At 42.5% G+C, this 16,138-nt stretch overlaps 1 protein-coding gene and 1 long non-coding RNA gene across 3 annotated transcripts in view; one reads left to right on the forward strand and one right to left on the reverse strand.

Annotated features, from left to right (window-relative positions):
- Positions 1–16,138, forward strand: part of arid3c (AT rich interactive domain 3C (BRIGHT-like)) — a 59,207-nt gene that overhangs the window by 25,071 nt on the left and 17,998 nt on the right. For both annotated transcript variants that reach the window (XM_062451685.1, XM_062451686.1), the window contains one exon: positions 15,503–15,575. In XM_062451685.1, the coding sequence (XP_062307669.1) occupies positions 15,503–15,575 (73 nt within the window). The remainder of the gene's footprint in view (positions 1–15,502; positions 15,576–16,138) is intronic.
- The window catches only part of LOC134012062 (uncharacterized), a 57,180-nt gene that overhangs the window by 12,376 nt on the left and 28,666 nt on the right, over positions 1–16,138 (reverse strand). The gene's annotated exons all lie outside the window — the stretch shown is intronic.

The following is a 16,138-nucleotide window of genomic DNA, read 5'->3' on the forward strand; positions in this document are numbered from 1 at the left end:
ACACACGCTCACACTCACACACTCTGACACACACACGCTCACACTCACACACTCTGACACACACACGCTCACACTCACACACTCTGACACACACACGCTCACTCACACACTCTGACACACACACGCTCACACTCACACACTCTGACACACACACCAAAGTCTTGCCAAGTCTGAGAGGTTTTTCACCCTAACTCTTTCTCTCCCTCTCTCTGTCTCTCTTTCTCTCTGTCCCTCTCTCTGTCTCTCCCTCTCTCTCTCCCTCTCTCTGTCTCTCCCTCTCTCTGTCTCTCCCTCTCTCTGTCTCTCCCTCTCTCTGTCTCTCCCTCTGTCTCTCCCTCCCTCTCTCTGTCTCTCCCTCTCTCTGTCTCTCCCTCTGTCTCTCCCTCTCTCTGTCTCTACCTCTCTCTGTCTCTACCTCTCTCCGTCTATCCTTCTCTACCTCTCTCTGTCTCTCCCTCTCTCTGTCTCTCCCTCTCTCTGTCTCTCCCTCTCTCTGTCTCTCCCTCTCTCTGTCTCTCCCTCTCTCTGTCTCTCCCTCTGTCTCTCCCTCTCTCTGTCTCTCCCTCTCTCTGTCTCTCCCTCTCTCTGTCTCTCCCTCTGTCTCTCCCTCTCTCTGTCTCTACCTCTCTCCGTCTATCCTTCTCTACCTCTCTCTGTCTCTCCCTCTCTCTGTCTCTCCCTCTCTCTGTCTCTCCCTCTCTCTGTCTCTACCTCTCTCTGTCTCTACCTCTCTCCGTCTATCCTTCTCTACCTCTCTCTGTCTCTACCTCTCTCTGTCTCTCCCTCTCTCCGTCTATCCTTCTCTACCTCTCTGTCTCTCTCTCTTCATATCAATTTTTTTTCTTTCCTTTCCTTGTGATTAAATTGAATTTCACAACTTATGTTATGTAACATGTTATGTTATGTAACAGGCCATGACAAACATTGCTTCCCTGGTAGTTTGATTCTGTGCCAAGAAAGGATTGCTGTCTTATCACATACATAATATAGAACAGGTGAAAGAACATCATGTTCTATTACTGCTATTTTAAGAGGGGAGGGGATGTTTCTTAGGGTTCTGTATAGGTGAGCACATACTACACACCTACTCAATTAACTTATACAAGCGACACTAGTATACGGCAGACATTAAAAAACACATTTTAACCAAACGGTCACTGGTCTGGGAGGCGAAATGACTGTGTTGCATCAACAAACACGTTCACACCCCACCCACTCCCCCTTGCATGAGCTTAACTCCATCTGCCATCATGTGGTTGAAAGATTTCTTCAGTGATCAGTTTGGTCTTAACCTGACTTGTAAACACTTAATGGAATTAACAGAATTTTACACAAAGCAAGAGGAAATGGGAGAGAGGAGCAATCATTGCCACAGATCAGACTCCATTCAAAACAGTTTGCGTTAACCAACTAATAAACAAACGGTGCCTTACATTCAGGGACACTTGGTTGCTATGCGAGGTGATTAAATTCAGGCCCTGTTTACTACGGTCCAGATGGCTGAACTTTTGACCTATCTAACCAAACCCTTGCCATGGCTACGCTTTAACCAATCCAGACCACTGGCTTGGCACTGTCTCAATCCCCTCAGTGTCTCTGTCATTAAAACTCAAGTTAATGTTTGAATCTGAGTCAGGGTGACATTGAGTCGGCTGTGACAGTATGTGCAGACAGATATCAGTATGAAGTCAGTCAAGGGTGCATTCTGGGTGCAGTAGTCCACAGACGTCTATTAAAGCACAGAAATGAATGCCTTTATCACTTTACATTAAACCACCCTCTCGGATGGAACGGTTAACCATTACACCAGTTATAGCTGTGAGCCGGAGAGAGGGACTGCATACAGGTGAACCGTGCTCGTACTAAACTATGCAGGCACTTGAGCACTTCTATATCATGGAAAACTTTGGGTCATTAAAAGGAAGAAAAAAAAAGAAAAAAGGTTAGGCCCTTTGTGAGTTATAGGCGCCCAATGACAGCCCCCTGTATATTTAACATTCCAGCCAATTGACAGAATACAAGAGGAGGATTTGGGCTGAATAAAGGAACCCGGGCAGGGACAGACTCTCGTCTGCAGTTGAGGTTGTTTTTTTTTGTTCCATTTGGTGTCCGTGGGTTAGAAGGGGACCCTCATGAACAAATATGTACAGCATTAGCAGACCTTTGATGTTGCTCTATCAGACAGAGTCAATGAGGTTGTGCTACAATGAGTAACTACCAGGGTCTCTCGCTTCTGAGTTACATTTTAATCATCAACAATCAAGAGCTATAGAGGCCTCTGTTGAAGGGTTCTCGATGATTGGTGATCCTTAAGCACACTGGAGACGGCTGATAGCCTGTGATGGTCCCGGGGAGTTGGAGAACTTGTGAGCACACAGCGGATCAGTGTAACTATTAGTCTTCTAATTCTTCATTATTTAAAAAGGGAACGATATACTAAGTATAATGTCATGTTGAAAATGACTATTTCAATAAATAAATGAAGTAGTACCATGCCTTTCTCATACACCAGGCTAAACATCAGTAAGCAAAGAGGTAACAGCTATTTTATTGGATTGTGAAGAAGCAGTAGGCATCTCACTGACCTATCAGTGAGATTTCACTTTATCATGAGATTTTTCATGTACATTTAACATTCCAGAAAAGTCACATAATGTGATCTCTGACTTGCTTTGATAGCCAAACACAGTCTCCCAAGCATTAAGGAATGTGTTGTAGAGGGTGGAGTACTGTGGCGTACTGGAACTGTGCTCATCCCCAGGTGACTGCGACACAGCACACACATGAGTTCAACATTTGTGACCTTTTGTGAAACTATTCAGAGGAGCAACATTGGACAGGATTAGTGAGTTTTCAGTGAAAAATTCACTTTTATAATGAGAATCACCTGACCTTTTGGAGAGGACAAGCAAGCTCTTAATGGGGTTATTTTGAGACTGAATGCAGTTTTCATAATAGGGATTTACATCAATTAAAGACTGGTATTTGTTCACCTGGTGGTTTCTTCCTAAGTTCTCGATATTCAGCAAGCTGTCTTACATTATCTTTACTGCCAAGTCTTTTCATCAGTGCTTCATGTACGGTTTCCATAGGACCTGGATGGTTTGTTAACATTACAGATGGTTTCTTGTAAATGATTTCCTGTTTTGTAAATGATAAGGTAATCTTACCCTGCAGTTTTAATGTAAAACCCTGTCCCAGTCATTGTCCTTGTAAGGGTGTATAATGGTGTCAGTAGTTGGCTCATGCATTGCACACTTAACCTCAGGAAATTACACAAAAGGTTGAGCAGCTTGTTTGCCACTATATGCTTGAGTTGAAATTAGAGGGCTTTATTGTAACCTTTGAAAATCTTACCCAACCTGTCTGCTACACAAAGACCGCTTGTCTGAGTTGTTGATCCAATGCACTAAATAATGGAGTTTGACATAGCAGCAGCAAGACAACAGCAAAGACAAGTTGATGTAGCCATGTGGGGCTTTAGTGGACATTATATTCTCAGAGTTTGGTGTGAGTTCAATGGTGCCATGTGAACATTCATGAAGTCTTAAACTGCTGTTGTCAGTCACACTCACAGAAAATGTTTAAAGGTTTAATGGATGGTTCCAGTGTGGCTTCTTTAATCTGCCAGCCTTGCACTCACCAAACCCACTTCTTTATTTTCCAACTGTTGTTCTTGATAAACAACTATAAAAGATGTTGCCAGTTTGCTGAGGGCTGTGGTAGGGTGGTAGACTGTGTCATCTCACTTGCTGTAAAAGGACACCAAGGAGAAGTGACAGCTGACACAAGAATAGTAAAGATAAAATGCCAACCTCTGCACTTTTGTCCTAATAGCCAATTCCCCTAAACACATCGTACCCTATTATAGCCCATAAATAGTGTCCATGTTGTTGTTTTTATTGTACCTTAAATTAATGAATTCCTACTCAAGTACATTGAGGGTCAAATTATGTACAGTGCCTTCCTCATAGCACATAACCAATAGAGCGTCCTGTAAAATAGTCAAGATTAAACAAACATTTGTTTGTGTTGTTGTGTTATTCTTATTTCATGTCCTGACGTTTTTTTCTCCTTTCTCCCTCCTACCCTGCCTCCCTCTGCTGGGTCGTTTCTCCTGCCAGGTAAGCAAACACTTCTGCCCACACAGCCCAGATCTACTGTATCTCAGCATTAAAGACACTAGATCTTCTTCTGAATACAATTTTAACACAGTAAACTCTTTTCAGACTACAGGCAGGTCAGACAACGATGGTGATCCTCAGTTTTAAGTGCGTGGATCACTCAGCTGTAGTGTTCCCTCTAACCAGTCTACCGTTTACAACCGCCTCAGCATCACACAGGGCACTGGGAATGTACATAAAGGTTACATGAACTAGCATGTAGCTACATAGAAATACCTGTAGCAAAAACAGTGTACTTACACTTTACATTAAGGTTGCATTAACTACCATGAAACTACTATTTATAGTAACAGGCCTATATAGACAGCATTGCAGGTACATAGGAACTGCTATGTTGTTACACGTCATGATGGTTTACCAGTAAAGTTGTTACTCAAGTTAAACTTGGTATGGGGGAGGTTGGGCTTTCAGGAGTGAGTGGATGTTAACATTGATCTTGTTTTGGTTACACAACCTTCAACTGCTCCTTTACAACATCCCCTCACCCACCTCCCCCATACAGTGAGGAAATAAATGAGTATTAGAGAATGAGATTTAATGTATGATATTGCTTAAAGTTCTTAGCATCAGTTCACCTCTTTTGGCATTTATTTAATTACCATAAATGAAATGGCATTTGGTCAACTTTGTGGCTTAACCATTTAAATGACCCTTGCCCCAGAGTTAGCCAGCTGTCACATGCTTCTCGTTTGACTTTAAACACAGACATTTGAAAAGGACATTAATTAGATCCTGTGTGGGGCGGAGGCCAGCCTGCTCCAACATCAAGTGGAGAAGAATTCTTGAATGAGTGTTGAACGGATGAAATGATAAAACGCTTGTCAAAGTCAGAGCCCCATTCTGAGATGAAGTATTCGATTCTAGGAAGTAGGTAGTGGTGGGGGTGGGCGGAGGTGTTGAGTCAAGTCTATTATTGCCTAAATTGTTGCTCAAATGGTTTGAAACCAGGAGGTTGGTGGGACATTGTGAGGACCCATCTGTTTTGGGATCCAGTTCATGTGGGTGCAAACCGTGTCCCTCCACCTTGTTACGACGTGAAGGTGGTACGTTTTTTGGTGCTTTGTAGTGGTGCAGAAATTATGAAATACTTTTGTGTTTCATGTTGTAGGGTGGAACTTGAAGCTGTAGTCTAATGAGCCTTGATAGGTTGATAGGATTTGACACATTTTTTGTTGTACATTAAACAGAAACACAATATTTTGTATAAACGTTTGTAGTAAACTAAAAAAAAACACACAATATCTGTACTTCCTACTTCTTACATTTTCAAGCCAGGCTCGTTACTTTAGCGGAAAAAAAGTTTGGAAAGGTTGAAAGAAAAAAAAAGTTCCCCCAAAAAAGTAACACTTCTTTACTTTAACTTTAAGTAAAAAATTGTTGTGAGTACTTCAACTTAAACCAGAGTCTTTTTAAACATGAGTATCTGTACTTCTACTTGAGTGAAGAATGTGTCTACTTTTTCCATCTCTGCTTGGAGGGTACTTTGAAATTAGTGACATTGTTCTCCCGCCTCATCTTCTATGGTCCTGATATGAAACATTAACACTGCCCCCCGCCTCGTGGGCATAGCGGTGAGGCGCTCAAGAAGGTACAGCCCACTACAGACTACTGAGACATCAGACAGACACAGGAGGGACCAGGCCAGGACAACGCTAGCTTAGACTGCCTCATCTGCTTCCCCTCATCTCTCCTCCATCCTCAACACATCCATCTTGACAAGGACTCCATCCTAATAATTCCCTTGCGAGAAGGATCTGTTGGGGTGGATTTCTGTGCGGGTCCGATCCCTGAGAGAGGGTGGAATCCTCTGATGAGAGGCGAAGCTGCTGTGAGTTTAGCCTGACCTCTGTGTGTCAGCGGAAAAACTAGCAGTTTCCACGCAAACCGCGTCCTGAACGGCCGTGCGTGGCTTTGTTGTGATGACCAACGCGTTCAGAGGGAGATCCTGCTGAGTCTGCAGTCACTCTGTCCTCTGGGGACGTCCTGCAGGGCAGCAGGACACAGTCACTTTTAGTCTTTATTGCCATCATCTTTATTTATTTAATGCGGTTAGGGTTACGGTTAGGGTTCTATATTTATGTATTAAGGTTGAGAGACCAGGAGGGGGTGAGGAAGATCATGAGGAAGACCGTGAGGGGGGTGGAGGAGGGGTGTGGGGGTAAGAAGACCGGGAGGAGGGTGGGGGTAAGAAGACCGGGAGGAGGGTGGGGGAGGAGTGGAAGGACGTTGTGCCCACTAATGAACACAACACACCTGTTTTGGGGCTCCGAGCAGGCCTCAGTATTAACTCTATTTTTAATGACAGTGCAGGGCATTCCTGTTTTCATGTGGGGATAATTAGGAGTGCAGCCTTGGGGCTCCAAGGATAAACTTCACGCAATTACAGCAGGACAGGACCCGGCCGGACACAAGAAAGGAAAATCTTAATGACTGGGATGGTAGTGGGAACCTAGAGACTGGACCATAGTTATACTGAACCCTGCCTTCACACACCCAGAGCACCACTGCCTCTGGTCCACACACACACACACACACATGTATATCACACGCAGACTTTGGTTAAAATTTGGTTACCCTTTTGTCACTTTTGGTCAAATGAGAAACAGAAACGTATGGATTGTAGTTTACTAGAGAAGGTTAGATAAATATATTGTGAGGTGTTTTTGTGTGTGTTTGATTGTATGGTGACTTTTTATTTTTATTTAAACTAAGCCAAATTATTCCGTAAGAGTTTGTCAAAACAAGTTTTGGATGGTGAATGCTGATTGTGAAATTCTTTGCATTTCATTCCAGTCATCAGTCTGGTGTGGCCATACTTGCTCTGAGGTTTTACGTCTACTGACTTTAGTTTGTACTTTTACCACAATTTGTGTCCTATTAACAGGAAGTTACTTGATCATTTAAGGAAATATTACATCTGTAAGAAATCACTTAATACAAAGATCAACCATTCAAAAATAAGGATAAATGTTGAAGTTAACTGTGGTTTCCATTTGATGCGTTGATTTTGAATTCTGAATTTCAAGACGCAGATGTAATTATAGAGCTATCATCAAAATGCTAAAAAAAATCCATCTTACGTGTTCAACATCTATTGTGTATTGAAATGGGAACATCATTGCATGTGCAGTATTGCACAAGATTTAGAAGGTGGGTCTCAAGCATTCACTTTCATAGCATGCCGACTGTCATTATGTAAAAACCATTGTTCCAGGTCATTCAGCTTTAATACAAATGTCATCACCTTTAAAAACATTTCTTTCTAAAGTGCTTATTGTGAAGCACTCGCGTAGAACAATCTGGGTATAATGTTCATACGCTGCCCAGAAGAATACCCATGGGATTGGGCCTTTGAAGGTCAACTGAATGATTTGTTGTGTTTGAGATTCGAACGTCACTCGTTAGAACACTAACTGTTGGGTCCCACGGTCCAACTGGTGCATAAGGACAAACCGTATGTCAACATTTCATTTCAGAAGTTAGCATTTATTGGTTTAAGGTTATTGTAAAAAGTTTAAATAGTGAAAACCATGTTATGTAACCCTAAGATTTAGACTCTACTGTGTTCTACTGTGGAAACGGTGAAACAGAACGCTAAGTGTGCTAGGTCTTTGAATGTGCCATAACATGACTACTACTGTGGCTCTCCAAAAAACTGCTGCACAGATTGAATACAAATCTTGAGTAAGAAAACATATTAGGGAATATCTGAATGCTGGATTGACTTGACGTTGATAAACACATCCTGTCAACAAGTCTCACTTTCGATGGCCCTAAAGGATACATTCAAATGGAACAACCCAGAATTCAAAAATGTGAGATTTACCTACGATTTCCTTAAACAAACATTTTTTTTGTCATCACGTTGTTTATACAACCGCACGTATGTCACAATGACATCAGCAAAAAAAAAGGCCTAAAAGTCATCTTTATGTCTTAAGATGTATTGTACGGAAAATCAGTCTTCACTCAGTTTCCATTTCTTTCCGCTGCTCTCGGATCAGTATTTGGACCATTTAATTACTAATCTGTGTTGGGGACCTGTAGCTTAAGCAAGCCTTAGTGAGTACACACTATCCAGCAACACACACCCAACACAAGTCACGTTAATCATTGGAGTTTGTGAGGCGTGTGGATCTACCTGGCTCTTTTGAAATGTGTGTCCCGTCTGACAGTAGGCTGTTGAATCGTATTAAGGCTCGGTCCTATTGTCCTACACATCCCACACGGATTAAATGTCTAGGCCTTGCTTATCTATCAAGATTAGATATCTTGATCAAAGATAATAACAAAGACAGGGGAATTACATGTTGTAAAGCAGGTTTCACAACCTCCTGTACCACCATGAGAGCTGTCTGTGACGTGAAACCCCCACACCCAACAACACAATAACTCCCAGACGCCGGTTGAAGGAACTCAATCCTCACGTTCAAGTTTTTTATGGCATTAAGGTGCATCAGACGGGTTGCTTCTAGTGATGAAAGGAGTTGTGTGGGGGGGGACGATGACGACGACAATGAGGCGATCTGGTGGTGGAAATGATTTATTGGACGTTGTATCTGTCTCGTAGCCGGAGGGCATGGAGAGCTTTGAAGTGGCACAGATGAAGGGGACCAGTCTCTACACTGAGACATTGGAAAGCTTGTAATAATAGGCCCGGCCATTGTATTACAGTACCGGGGGATAGAGGGGGAGAAAGACGTATAAAGATGTACGTTTTACAGAACCTGCCATCCCCATGCACACACACATTTACTAAAGCTCTCTGTTTGACATTAAGAGTTCAACTCGATCCATACCCAATACACATGCTTATGTGCCTTGATTTGATCCAACACTGGACTGGACTGCTACAGTAGCAGTACAGACTAGTGGAGATGGTTAAGCCTAGAAGTACAAAATATGCCACCAACGGTGTGTAAATATCAAGCTTGTTACTGCTGTTTCCATTTGATATGACATTTGTTTTACAATTCCTAGTTAACAAACAAGCAGTCAGCAGCCTCTACCCTCCCAATCCCTGTCCAGTATCCCAGTGGCTCCCTAGATCATCACTGATAAGGGTTAGAGGAAGATATCCTGTTCACCAAGACCATTAACTTGGTCTGGACAGAATGAGGTTAGCCAGTTCAAAAGGTCTCCTCCCATCTGGAGCCGTTTGTGTTAAAACAGGAGAGGAGGCCTGGAGTTCTTACAGCAGGACTTGTGTCAGCTGAGCTCCTGAACACCATGAACCCTCAGCCTTCAATACTGGGTTGTAACAGAAAATGCTTTAAGTTACTTCACGGTCTGAATGGGTGAGATTCTTCTGTAGTCAGTGTGTGTAAGTTGTGTGTGGTTATTACATTGATTTGAAGGCAGGGACACTTTTTAGTTTAATAACTGCTATTTCTGCCGAACTACAACAGAACTAGTCACCTTGAGATCAGCTTTACAAAGCTGTTAAAATCCACCTTTACCTCATCATAGCACTTGTTGGACACAGCAGGAAAATAAGGATACAAGCGATATAAATGAATAATTGATAGAAAACAGACATAGAAAACGGCCCCTCTTCACAATCTATAATTCATAGGGCTCTCCTTCAGCAGTGCTTGCAGCTCTGCTGGGTTGTAACCTCGGCCATAATTAAAAAGGGGGGAAAGGGAGAAGGGCGTATTTTTCAAGAAAATCCTTAAATTACTTTATGGGGGCATGTCATTAAAGACACGCTCTTTCATGGAATGAACCAGGTCAAAGTGGAACCCTAACCCAGAGGGAGAATTTGATTCACAACAATCTTCAATGTATCTAAAAATACGAGTAATAGAAGTTTACCAGGACCAGATGTGTGGAGAGTGAGGGGAGGGGAGGGCGGAGAGGGGGGGATCAATTGAAAATGAGCCTCATTCATTTGGGCCTTTGGTTAGTGTACACACTCAAACTGACCCTGACATTTGAGGCTTACTAAATGACAAGTATAAATAAGCTAATGAGAGAATGGTTTCAGGGAAAAGGGGATTTGTTTATGTCTTACATAGAAGCTGTCCCTCTCCATAGGTCTTCACATAGCCCCTAGCATAGCGTAGCCTAACGTGGATTAGCGTAGCATGCAAGTGGGTTGTTAATAACTGACAAGGATCTGAGTGTCTGTAAGGCAACACATAAAAAAAAAGTTACTCAGACAAGTTAACATGTAAATGCTCGTAAACATGATGTTTCAGTGCATGTAAGAACAGAGCTGTCGAGATGTCCTGTCTTTCCAAGATGGACACCCCTTTAATTTATTTTCATAAAAATATTGAAAATAATGATGTACGGTAGATATTGAACAAAACACTTATTTTGTCAAGAACAGAATTTTCTGTTGATCTAATTTTCCTGCGGACTAGTGTTTTGATTTTTTGTTATTTCACACCTCGTTTTGTGAAATCGGGCCTCAACAAATCTTCCAACCGTTCCTTAAAAAAAAAAAAAAAAGTTTGCTACTAACAGTAACATGATGGAAACGATTGTTTGACATATTCAACAGTGTAGAAAAATGAGGTGTTTCTTATCAAAGACGGGATATGTCTTCCCTTGGGGTCCTACTATTGCCCATGTGAACTGTAAACCTCTGTCCATTTACTTTGGTAACATTTGTCATGCTTTTTTGGACAGTTGGTAAGTGAAGTGTGACAGGAAAGGCAGGGAGAGAGAGAAAAAGTCATGCAGCAAAGGGCACAGGCCAGATTCGAACCCAGGACGCTGTGGTAAGGCCTCCGCCTACAGCGTACGTACAGTTCTCCGGTAAACTACCACCTCTCCTGAAGGAGGTTTGTGTTCAGGGCAAAACAACAGGCCTCAGGCAAGATCTGTTCATATCAAGGTGGGATTTACAAGATGGAGGATGAGGGGCTGACAGAGACATCTTGTAGGGATCAGGCTGGTCTCTCTCCTGGAATAATTTATGTCGGGGAATAAAGGGAGATAATCTGTATTCCTCTCAGAGGGAATCAGGATACTTTGGCCACTAAATCCCCCCCGCACTTAATCTTCTATCTCTGTCATTTACTTGACTAGGATCAGTAGTTTAATGGGATACTGCAGCCTTATACAGGAAGTGGTAAAGGTCTGAGACATGGCTGGGCTTGCCTGCATGATTTACTGGACCTCTGCTGGAGCCATGTAGGATTGGACAGTATTATATAGGACCTTTCATGATGAGGGTGTTTGTTTCCCAGTTTATTATCTCTGATTATGAGCATCATCTGAATGGAACAGGCAGATACTCGATTTGACACTGGAGCAAAGTTGATGTAATTTCCTGTTAAGTCATACTCAATAGAATTCCATCATGTTCAAGACTCAATATTAACTTTATTATCTTACAAAGTGGAAAATGTGGCTTGGGCTTAAGCCATACAAGACAAACATTCCACATGTATGTTACACAGAAGAATATTAGGAAAATAAGATTTGACACCTGCCGTCTGACTGTGTAGCCCTGCCTCTCGCTGGCCCAGGGAAACAACACTGAGGCCAGCCAGCATGAGGTGAACTGGCAGCCCCTTAATCCAGGCTGTGAACTCCAGAGTCTGGCAGATCCCATTAGGATCCAGCCGCCCAGGACCAGGCCGACCCGGCGTGTTAGCTCACAGCCTCGTTACATCAGCACACCAGGGCTCCTGTACGCTCACTGGAACTGTCTGTGTGTGTTAGCGTGTGAGTGTGTATGCTTGTGTCAAGTGTGTGTCAGTGTGCGCAAGCCTGTGTGTGTATGCTCGTGTGTGAGCATGTGTGTATGCTCGTGTGTGTGAGCGTACTTGGGGAATGTGAGCTAGAGGAGTGCTGATAGCGCTGGCACGGAGCCAGCTGGAGGAGAGCCAGCATGACCAGGCAGCAGCACCACTCTCTCATTAACTCTCTGTCCCCTTGCGCCTGGCACTGAGTACTCTGTCACTCGCCCAGCCCTCACACACACACACACACTCTCTCATTCACTCGAACACCCACCCAGACACGCGCTCACACAGACCTACACATGCGCAAGAGGGCTTACATACAATGACACACACACACACACAATAACACACCCACACACACACACACTGGTAGTGGGTTCCTAGGAGCTGAAGGGAGACACTTGGCTCGCTGTACAGTATTTTGAAAGTATTCACACACACACAGTCTTGTGCTGATGCGATATGTGCGTGTCAACTGGATGTCACGCCACCTTGGCATGTCACACATCCTCATGTGAATTCAGCATGTATACACAGATGGATGTGAATTTTTTTATTTATGTAGCCATGCCTGTAAAGATTAACCAGAAACTAAGCTAAACCAGTTATAATATTCTAAGAATGTTCCCAACAGTGAACTTTTCCAGACAATTTGACAAGTCGGCCAAGTATTTGACAAGATTCGTAAGAATGTGACCAGTTCCTCCTTGAGGAAAAACATGGTGTTTTTCCACTATCTTTGATCCGTTGGTCAGATCCATGTAAGCAGTGTTTCATGCTATCGGCTCGATAGGCAGGGCTGTAACCTAACCTTCAGTGTAGCAGGCAGCCAAGGAGTCTGGGGGAAAAGAAGTCACATTTACAGCTGAAAGGGTCGTACGCCCAGCCAGACTAGTGTGACAGCGAGACGACAGAATTTCACGAGAAATGTCGACAGCACCTTCCCTCTGGGTTAAAACTGTGGAAGACGTGAGACAAGGCTAAGCGAGACGCCGAGAGGTTCGTCTGAACCCTGTGTCCTCACAGCTATGCCTGTACGAGAGGTTCGTCTGAACCCTGCGTCCTCACAGCTATGCCTGTAGATGACTTCTGACACCATTTAAAGGGGCGGGGCAGTGTTAAAACTGCCGTCGCCCCTGATTTTTCTTTTACAGTTTCTCTGTGTGTAGTAACCTTCTCTGTATCATGGCTGGGATCATCTATATACAAAAGACACAACTTTCACGCATAATTAATACAACTAAAAGACAAGCTAGCATCAAGAACTAACGGGGGCCAATACAAACCATAAACAATCTAAACAAATAGAGGGACAGAGTTGGAAAAAGTCTGTTTTGATTTAAATGTCAAGAAGGCCATTAAGTTAATACTTAATAGTCTTTAGACATGTAGTCTTTAGAAATAGTAAATAGGGTTTGGTGTTATGTTGGGGTATAGATGTTAAAAGGAAAGCGTTAAAATAAAGGTGGACATTACTGGACTACAACCCACAGTGGATTAAATCTGTTAATGGCTCATTCTAATTATTGTGAACAGCTCCCTCTGCTGTAAGCCATGAATGTGCTTGTCTGGAAAGGGAGTCAGGTGGCTGAGCGGTTAGGGAATCGGGCTAGTAATCAGAAGGTCGCTGGTTCGATTCCCGGCCGTGCAAAATGACGTTGTGTCCTTGGGCAAGGCACTTCACCCTACTTGCCTCGGGGGAATGTCTCTGTACTTACTGTAAGTCGCTCTGGATAAGAGTGTCTGCTACATTACTAAATGTAAATGTAAATGTAAAGCAGCTTGTCTGGAAAGCATTGCAAGCACTGCATGTGCGGCGCGTCTTACTTGGCATCAAGAAGATGCCGTTGCTCTCAAGGTGTACAGTACATTTAGCTAAGTGCAGCAAAGTGTTAAGCTCTCAAGGTGTACAGTACATTTAGCTAAGTGCAGCAAAGTGTTAAATTCTGATTATTTTTGATGAAGTTGTTGATAGGAACAGATCCATCCACACTGGTGTTTGTGTGCGTGGGAAAGAACAGTTTGTTACAAGACGGGCACAAGCACACACTCTGACCAGAGTCGTGTTCAACAGAGGCCACACAAAGCACAGACACAACCACAACACAACAGGCTGGTGAAGGAAAAGTATGAGAGTTCATAATCTCAAATACCAGTTACAAATTAGTTTTGTTACAGGCTATATCATGTAAAGTATTATGTGTATTTATAAAACAGAACTCCCTACAATGCTTCTAAATGTAAAAATAAGAAAAACAGAAACATGGAAGTATTCTTTTTTTTGTTGATTCGAGTGGTTCACAAAAAAAAAAAACTATATTCTTTTTTTGCACATTGACACGGTTTGTGATCCATGAGAAGAAGTACACATGGTGTTTGTAATGTGTGTATCATTACCCTTTACTGACAGTGCGTGTGTACTAGACTCACTGGTGCACAACCTTTGCTCTCCACCTAAAACAATCAATGTCACCTCCTCAGTCCTGCACTTAACCTTGTTTTGCATGTGCTTTCTTTATGACCATTTCAATAATATTTTCACCGGTGAATGCCTGTAGGGAGTTGTCCCCCACCCCCCCTCACAGTCTGACCCCCTGGCGTCCCCCTCAGAGCGCTGACCTGCATTGGTTCTGTAATATTGGTGACAGCTAATACACTCCTAAATGATCAGTTATTATCTCCGGACCTCGTTCAGGGTTTCCTGCTGATTCCTAAAGGTCACTCTTCAGTCTCCCTGCATCGATCCGGCTCGTCTGCTAACATGGCCCTGGCCCTTATTGAAAGTGAGCGTCGGAGGAACACATTGCCATCAAGCAGAAGTGGCTTCACTGAAAGCATGGTAGAGAGTGAATAGAACAGGATGAGGAGAATAATGGATCTGCCAATAAGGAGCATAAGGCTCCTAAAATACACCCCGAGGAATGCTTGTGGCAAATATATGAATATCTCCATGCATTGTGTCAATTGATGTCGAATGCATTTGCCTTTTTATTTCTACGGTTTTCATATACTACATTTACTGTAGCAGTGGAATAACAGTGAAGCAAACCTCACTTTGTATTTTTGGTTTGCTTCTGTATACATTTGAGTTTGAATCTAAAATTAACATTCATTAATAGAAAAAAATCTCTCTCTCTCCTGGGTAAACAACATAACAACATACAGTTGTGTTTACAGGAAGGAGTTTGAGATCCCTGTTCTTTTCTGTTCTGAGAGTGTTCGAAGTCTCGTCAGAGCTGCAAGGCAGCTCTTTGTGTATGATGGATGAATGCATTTTACTAAAATGGTTCCTTCATTCTTTTGCATTCCTTTTTGTACAAAATGTGTATTACGTTATGTAATATGTTCCACTGTGATGCCAGGTTTCTGCTAACAGCCCCAAGGCCACACAGAACATTCTCTCGGAGCACAATTGTCATTGTTGCTTATTTGCTGCAAAAGTAAATGTTAGATTTTCTCAAGAGATATTGTATAACCTTTTAGTTCATTTACTAGGTTTCTTCGACTTAGGGTGTGTATATCAAAAGATACAGACACTCTGTGACTGGAATAAGTTATGTTATGAGTTATGTTATGAATATGTTATGATATTAATCATTCTTTGTCTTTTTCTAGTTGTATGAGCTGGATGATGACGACAAGAGGAAAGAGTTTCTGGATGACCTCTTCAGTTTCATGCAGAAGAGAGGTGAGTTGTGGTTATTTTGGTCAAATGTGACAGAACTGAACACTTTATTAGCATAGCTTTGTTTAAGAGATGTAAAAAAATATCATATACCGTATTTCTTCGAATAAACGCAGCAGCGTTTATTAAATAACGTTCATTTTTGGTACGTTTATTCGAGGGCAGCGTTTATTCGAGGGCGGCGTTTAATTAGTAAGATAGATTTTGTGAATTGTAGCTGCAGTGCAACCATAGACAACTTCGTTGCTGGCATTGTGACAAATGAATCATGCAGCTAAAACACAGGTTTCATTTAGTACCGCTGACCTCCTTGTCTATTCTTTGTTTGTCTATGAGTGCGGCAACTCCCTTTTTCATTGGCAATCAATTAGGTGCGTTGGTAGTACAACTGTCTCAAGTGTTCTACATTGTGTAGAAATCTGAAGCAGCATGCCGAAACGTTCATACACGTTAGCTTTTAAACAGAAAGCTGTGCAGAAAGTTATGTACATGTGTAATAAATAGTGGGGTTGAATTTAACCAATTAAATAACCGTTTTCAGATTTTTTTGGTGCGGCGTTTATTCG

The sequence above is a fragment of the Osmerus eperlanus genome, chromosome 25 (genome assembly GCF_963692335.1).
Source record: "Osmerus eperlanus chromosome 25, fOsmEpe2.1, whole genome shotgun sequence".
In the NCBI taxonomy this organism is placed as follows: Eukaryota; Metazoa; Chordata; class Actinopteri; order Osmeriformes; family Osmeridae; genus Osmerus; species Osmerus eperlanus.